This window comes from Montipora foliosa, chromosome 6 (genome assembly GCF_036669935.1).
Source record: "Montipora foliosa isolate CH-2021 chromosome 6, ASM3666993v2, whole genome shotgun sequence".
Classification (NCBI taxonomy): Eukaryota; Metazoa; Cnidaria; class Anthozoa; order Scleractinia; family Acroporidae; genus Montipora; species Montipora foliosa.
The window spans coordinates 7,700,004-7,707,503 of NC_090874.1; the positions used below are offsets into that span (position 1 = coordinate 7,700,004).

The 7,500-nt window shown below is 40.7% G+C and overlaps 1 protein-coding gene across 3 annotated transcripts in view; it reads left to right on the top strand.

The window, feature by feature from the left end:
- Positions 1-7,500, top strand: part of LOC138006564 (carbohydrate sulfotransferase 11-like) — a 25,127-nt gene that overhangs the window by 5,899 nt on the left and 11,728 nt on the right. The window contains exon 2 of one of the 3 annotated variants that reach the window (XM_068852977.1): positions 4,067-4,211. The exons of 1 other annotated variant lie outside the window; for it this stretch is intronic. In XM_068852977.1, the coding sequence (XP_068709078.1) occupies positions 4,193-4,211 (19 nt within the window). In that variant the 5' untranslated portion in view covers positions 4,067-4,192. Of the gene's footprint in view, positions 2,376-4,066; positions 4,212-7,500 lie in introns of all 3 variants that reach the window. One more of the 3 variants, XM_068852975.1, reaches the window with a different exon arrangement.

Genomic DNA, 7,500 nt, shown 5'->3' on the forward strand with positions numbered 1-7,500 from the left:
AATACTCAAGACAGTTTGACAAGATCATTGCCTTTCCTAGCGACAAAGCACTTGGTCCACCACAGATCCAGATGGGTACCTGCCAGCTATTTATCCACCACAAAGGTGGAATAAAGGAAGCAACCTTCACAGTAACCAATGTACAAGGAACCGCCATGCTAGAATGTAATACATGTGAGGAACTCGGGTTTGTCACCATCAACTGCAGCATAGAGAGCACCCCACCGCTAACCAAGGAAACCCTTCTTAGCAGCTACCCGGACCGCTTCGAAGGACTAGGAACAATTAAGGACATGAAACCTTACCATATTACGCTTGACCCGGCAGCAGAACCGGTTATAAACCCACCGCGGTCAGTTCCAGTGCAACTTAAGGACCTTTACCGAAAGGAGCTAGACGACATGCTGAATCTCGGTGTCATCACACCTGTTGACAGGCCCACCAACTGGGTCAACAGTATCGTGTTGAGTGAGAAGAAGAGAAGAGAAGCCAGCAAGATCAGAGTCTGCTTAGACCCCCGAGACTTGAACAAATGGGTCAAAAGGGAACATTACCGTCAAAAGACAGTTGATGCGGTGGTGACCGAGCTCAATGGCGCTAAGTTTTTCACCATTGTCGACGCAAGGAAGGGGTACTGGCACGTACCACTCGATGAAGAGAGCTCCTACCTCACTACCTTCAGCACGCCATTCGGCCGATATCGCTTCAAAAACGTCTCCCATTTGGCCTTGTTGTTTCACAAGACGTGTTTCAAAAACAGCTCGACACAGCATTCAAAGGTCTCGATGGCGTCACCGGTATCGCTGACGACCTATTTGTATATGGATCATCTGAAGTTGAGCACGACAGAAACCTGTCCAAACTCATGGAAAGAGCAAAGCAGAAGGGCGAGGTATTCAACAAAGACAAAGTGAAGTCCAAGTGTAATAAAGTCAGCTTCTTTGGACACACCTTGACGCCACAGGGAGTAAAACCTGACAACAAGAAAGTATCACCAATCATAGACATGAAACTGCCTGAGGATGTCAAGAGCCTACAGAGTTTTCTTGGCTTAGTCAACTATCTGACGAGATATTCCGGACGCCTGGCTACGCTATCAGCACCACTGAGGGACCTGACCAAGAAAGACACAGTGCACTCCTGGGGACCTGAGCACGACCGAGCCTTCACCGAGGTCAAGAAGGAAGTCTCATCACTCGGCGTACTTAAGTACTTCGACCCGCATGCAGAAACTGTCATTCAAACTGACGCCTCGCTGAAAGGATTAGGCGCTGTACTACTGCAAGACGGAAAGCCTGTATGTTATGCCTCTAAAGCCCTCACCGAGACCGAACAGCGATACAGTAACATTAGTTATGCATATCATTTTTCATACAATCGTTTCAATTCGTTTGTTTAAAAGAAGGGGTATGTAACAGTATCTGACGTCGTATGTTGTTATGTAACTCAACGATTTCTCATGTCACGCACTTTGATTACGTAACGTGTAATTTAACAGGTGTAATTTTGCTCGGAATTTTGTGTTGATATTTTTTAGTAACGGCCTTTTGGAGTTATACTTCGAGTCAATTTTACATTTAGCTATAGATTTCTAGACTATAGAGACATGCCCTTAGTCTTTTTAAAATAACTCTAAAATAGAAGATAGCTATAGATGAGTTCTATCTTCTAATGACAATATCTGCACCTTTCTCCATTCCTTAGAGTCGCCATATGGTTGGTTCCTCAGATATTTTATTATTCTCGACCCAACAGAAACGGCCGTCTTGACACCAAATCATAACCCAACTTTTGTGGAGTCTCATTGAAGTCTCTCATTTGAGTCTCTCTGAAAACACATGAAATTGTTCGAGTAACCTTTTCTTTGTTGTCCTCTTTGAGATACTCGAAATTCCTTTCTTAAAATTCGCTTTTTACGTCATCAGTAGTACGGAGGCTTTTAAAAAAACATATATGAATATGAATAAGTCATTAATAAGATTTATGGTTAAATTTTCAATGATTTTGGAACCAAAATCGATCCTTGTGGCTTCCACGCTCGGAGCAATTACTCATCCGCATGGATACGCAGAAATGACTGGCCAGCGTCACGTCACAACTTCGAGAGTCTTGTTTCACCAAAGCTCAAGTGCTACACGTTACTGCTATTAAATTACTACCATGGTAATCCCACTGGGACGAGAAAGTGAACGAAGGTGTTGAACTTCGCATGCCCGCGCTTTTTCTTGACCACATTGTCCTCAAAACCCGGTCCCTTCTTGAAAGGATGACATCGTTTGGGTTGCGCATGTTTCGCTGTTCAACCCACCGTACTGTAGGTCTTTTACTTCTGATAGTGAGCGCAAGTTTCGTGATGAGGCACATGTTCCTACAAGGTGAGTTGATTGTATTGCTCAGGACACAGGGTCATTTTAGTTGAAGTCAAATTGTGTGTCCTTCGCTTTGGGGACAACAAAGAGCGATCTTTTTCGTCGGGAAGGTCCAAGGAAGGAGGTTTAAGGATGTGATCAAGTAAACTTTTAAAAGTGAATGTTAGCATTGATCAAACTGAATTCGAAACTTCGCCGCAAACCTTAAAAATCGATTTCGCTCAAACTTAGAAGTTTGGTAGGATAGTCATTCCTTAGAGGCGCCATGTGGTTGGTTTCCTCAGATATTTTATTATTCTCGACCCAACAGAAACGGCCGTCTTGACACCAAATTATAACCCAACTTTTGTGGAGTCTCCTTGAAGTCTCTCATTTGAGTCTCTCTGAAAACACATGAAATTGTTCGAGTAACCTTTTCCGGTTTGTTGTCCTCGTTGAGATACAAAAATTCGCTTTTTACGTCATCAGCTTTAAAAAAAGCCTCCGTACTACACTTTAGAACGCCTAAAAGGACGAAACTTTACACGATGGCATAAAGAGACAATTCTTACCTCTGCTGTGGAAAATCTAGCGTGTTTTGCGTGGCACATTTATAATCAACCCCTTTTTCCGCTCGACTTTCTGAATCACCTTAGTCTTAACGCTAATCCAACAATTGTAATGAGCTTTGCTCTGTTGTGTGACGCTCAAAACCTACAATTGTAGGTTGTGAAAACTCAAATAAACAAAGAATCCTTGACTTGCATGTCACACAGGCAAACAATTAAAATAATCGTAAACCAGTAAATAAATAAAATTACGTAATTTGGATATTCTGAAGAGTTATAAGTAAATGATGATATGGCAGTTTCGAGAGGAGACGCCGGAAGTGGATGAGAACAGGCACGGCCTGTAATTTAACTCCACGAGGAAGTCAGGCCCCTCCTAACGAAGTAATGGTAAAATAAAATATATATATAGATCGTTTTCACGTGACGTCATCATTTTCTAAAATCCAAAACTAAAGAGCCACGAAAGTTTTTATCCTCATCAGGCATAAGTGGCGGTAAATTTGTATCCATTTGCAATTTTAAAGCTCAATAGCGTGCTTCGTTTGGAAACCAGAGCATTTTGAATTTCTGCGTTATAGCGGTGCGTGACACGAGGCGACGATCAAGTTTATTGAGAAATATATATTTATCTCATGGTTTTGAGCCTTTTTAGAATTTAAAGCATTAGGAAAAGTGCTTAAGTAAATAGCTGTCTGTCCAGTACAGATGATCACTCGCCTAGATAGCCAAAGTAAGTAACAGATGTTGACACTATTTTCCGGCCGCCATATTGGTGCACCACAGATGTGCACCAACATGGCGTTTTCATACTGGGCTCTGTAAATTTCTGCGAAACATTTCGACGAATATCTGAAGTTTGGGGAAACGCACGGGCCTAAAACTTGGAGAAGTGTCTTCTTCATTTATCTTCTACAACATCACGAATTCTTGACTTTTTCCACTTGCTGGTTTTCGATTTATTTTTTTATTGCGTGACAGTGAAAACGATCTATATCCTTACAGCCATATAACTAGCCTTGCATTATTATTCCATTTCCTTGAGAGAATCTAAGGGCACGTATTAAGTTAAATCACAGGGCACAGTGTTACAATTAAATCGAACAAACTGTTCTCTACTCATGGTCAACCTTACCCTTCTCCCCGCAGGGAAGAAGCTCTATACGATTCCTTGAAGAGGGGTTAACTGTACACTATTTTTGGCCGGGTAAATGGAATGTGATCACCTGGAAAAATTTTGCCATTGGGAATGCAGAAAAGAAGTCCTTGGTGGGGATGGGATTAACATTATCAGGTATTATTAAATTGTCAACCTCGGATAATGCCATTCTAGCTTTCTCATCGGGTTCATTGGATCTCGATTACCAGCTATTATACCTGCATTTGACCTTATATGGAAATGAATGCGGCAAATGTCGCCCAGCATAAAATCACTTTCCGGTCGTTTCTTAAACTTAAATAAAATTTAGCAAAACCGAAAGTTGAGAATTTAATAAAACAATTATTCCATTCGCCCTTGTTGTATAAGAGAGTGGCGCCAAGTTGGCTATTTAACTGGTATTTATCATCTCGCATCCAACGCGGGCTCATGGTATAACTGTTAATTATTTCAAATGGTCTGGATAGCACAAGTGTTACTTATATTTTAAAAAATACAACCACACTTTTGAATTTACGGAACATGTTATTTCTTCTCAAAATTCCAGATTTCAAATATTTCATGAGGTCTTCGTACGTTCCTTTTCACCACCATGTAAAAAGTGAGGACCTCAATGTACCTTGCTTCCACGCTTCGCGCTTCGCGCTTCGCGCTTCTTCTTCCGCACGTGCTGTACCATTATCTTTCCTCTTTAAACAATGATATTGTTGTTTTGTGGCGTTCTAGTTGACGACCGCGTCGTAGGTCTTAAAAGTCTCAGGTGAGGAACAAGTAAGTCGGGTACTTGTTTTGCTCACCTGGGACTTTTAAGACCTACGAAAATATAGACTTGCATGTCTGCACTTTGATATGCTTATAAAATGCTCATAACACAAACAATTAACTCAAGCGAGAAAACTGCAAGAGCTGAGCAATTTCTGTCAATTTAACATTTATATCGTTTTCCGTGATTGTTTTATGGTTCTGTTCTACTAAATACCTCAACTGATCGAACACCTGTCTTACATCACAGCATTTCTGAAGGCGGAATTCTTCATCTTGTACTTGTCCAGCATGAGCCTAGACCACTAGGCGAGCTTGGCACGGTGTAGGGGTCAAATGGTCATGACGGTCAAGGTTATGGCCGAATTTGTAAATATTCCAGATCGACATAGTATAGGGTCAACTTCGACGTCCTCCGGATTTGTCACAGTATCAATTGTCTTTCTACGCCATCGTTTCATCCTCATCAGTGGCCATAGTACGGAGGTTACTAATAGCTTACTTGATGACCTTCGATATCCATCAACTTAGAAGTAGCGCAGCATTACACACAAACATTTGCCCAGAGATAAGCTTCGGTCATTTGAGAGAGACTTTCATTCGCCATTTAATGAACGGAGTTTCAAGCCATTCAAAAGTTTAGCAAATTTATAATCAAACGATTTGGTAGGAGTACTTTTTTGATTTTAAAAAAAATGTTGGTCGAAAGGGAGTAATGAAATGACTGATATCAAAGTCACACAAACAACAAAGGAAAGGTTTGTGGAACTATTTTATGTGTTTTTCTAAGCAATTGAATGCATTGCATTGCCGATGAGCCTCAAGAGTCCACCAAACTTGGGCTAATGATCCAGTGTCAAGATGGCCGTCTTTGTACAAGCGTCGAAATTTGCACATTACTCGAGAAAAACACGATATCTGAGGAAACCAACTATATTAGCGACTCTTAGGAGTCAATAAACCCGTAGAGAATGTGGACATGAAGAGTATTAAATACTTGAATTGTAGAAACTCGTCTTAATAGCTGGTAGAGCTCTGCAAGGTATTGCAGAGGTCATGGGTTCGAATACCGTTCAGGCCTATATTTTTTAGTCTTTCGTTCCGTTAACGCTTCACGTTAATAATAATAATAATAATAATAATAATAATAATAATAATAATAATAATAATAATACCGAGACAAGAAGGTGGACGAGGTCTGATTAGTGTTGAAGACTGTGTAGAATCTGCTACCTTGGGGTTGGAGAGATATATCAATGATAGTGATGAAAGACTGATAAAGGCCGCTAGAAATATCAGCGATGCGGGTCATAATGAAACAGAGGTCGAGTATAAGATACGTAAGAAAAAGGAAAGAAAGGAACAGTGGGGGGAAAAGGTGATTCACAATTTGTACGACAGACGGAAGAAATATTAGGGTCTGAATCCTGATTTTGGTTAAAGAATTATTTAAAGGAAGTGTAAAAAGGGAGTCTGAGAGTCTTATTATGGCAGCACAAGAACAGGCGCTTGCAACGAATCTGATGAAAGCTAGAATATATCAAACTCAAGAGGACAGTAAATGTCGAATGTGTAGAAAGGTGGATGAAAGCATAAATCATATTGTGAGGGAATGCCCTAAATTAGCACAAAAGGAATATAAAAGGAGACATGACTGGGTGGGTAAGAAGATCCATTGGGAAGTTTGTAAAGAGGAAGGTTTCATTGTCAATAAAAAGTGATATGAACATGTACCTGAGCCAGTACTAGAGAATGAGATATGTAAAATATTATGGGATTTTACGATACAGACTGATCACGTAATAGAGGCAAGAAGACCGGACATGATTGTTGTTGAAAAGAGAAATAAATGTTGCAAAATAATAGATTTTGCAATACCATATGATAGCCGTATTGAGGAGAAAGAAGTCGAGAAGGTAGTGAAATACCAGGACCTAGCAAGAGAATTGAAGAAGTTATGGAAAATGAAAACAATGGTAATTCCTATTGTAATCGGAACATTTGGAACAGTTCCAAAGGATTTAAAGAGGAGACTAGAGAATATTGGTATAGCGACCAAGATAGACGAGCTTCAGAAAAGTGTTATTCTGAACACGGCAAGGATTCTTAGGAAGGTCCTAGAAGTTTGAGGAGACTTGTTGTCACCAAGCTTCCTGGAGTACTGAAGTTCCATTGGAAATCCAATGTGCGAAAACAAGATAATAATAATAATGATAATAATAATAATAATAATAATAATAATAATAATAATAATAATAATAATGGGGTTGGACACTATATTTAAACCATACAATACCCTCAGACAACTGTTGTCGTTTCCGAAAGACCCACAGAAACAAGAAGACACTTGTGGCCCTATTTATCGGGTTACGTGCTAAGGGGTGGACTGTGGTAGCTCGTATGTGGGAGAGACCGAGAGGACTTTGAAATCGAGGTTCACGGAGCATCTTAGACCAAGCAGCGCTTCGTCTGAAGTCTCACAGCACATACACAGGGACTACCCTGGACATAAGGTTGAAGTAGAGGTGTTAGACCATGAAGATCGTTGGATAGAGCGGGGCATCAAAGAGGCCATCTATATCCGGGTTCATAGGCCGGACTTGAACTGTGACACTGGAAGATACCTGCTCCCCCACATCTGGGACAATCTGTTGCGGTCACG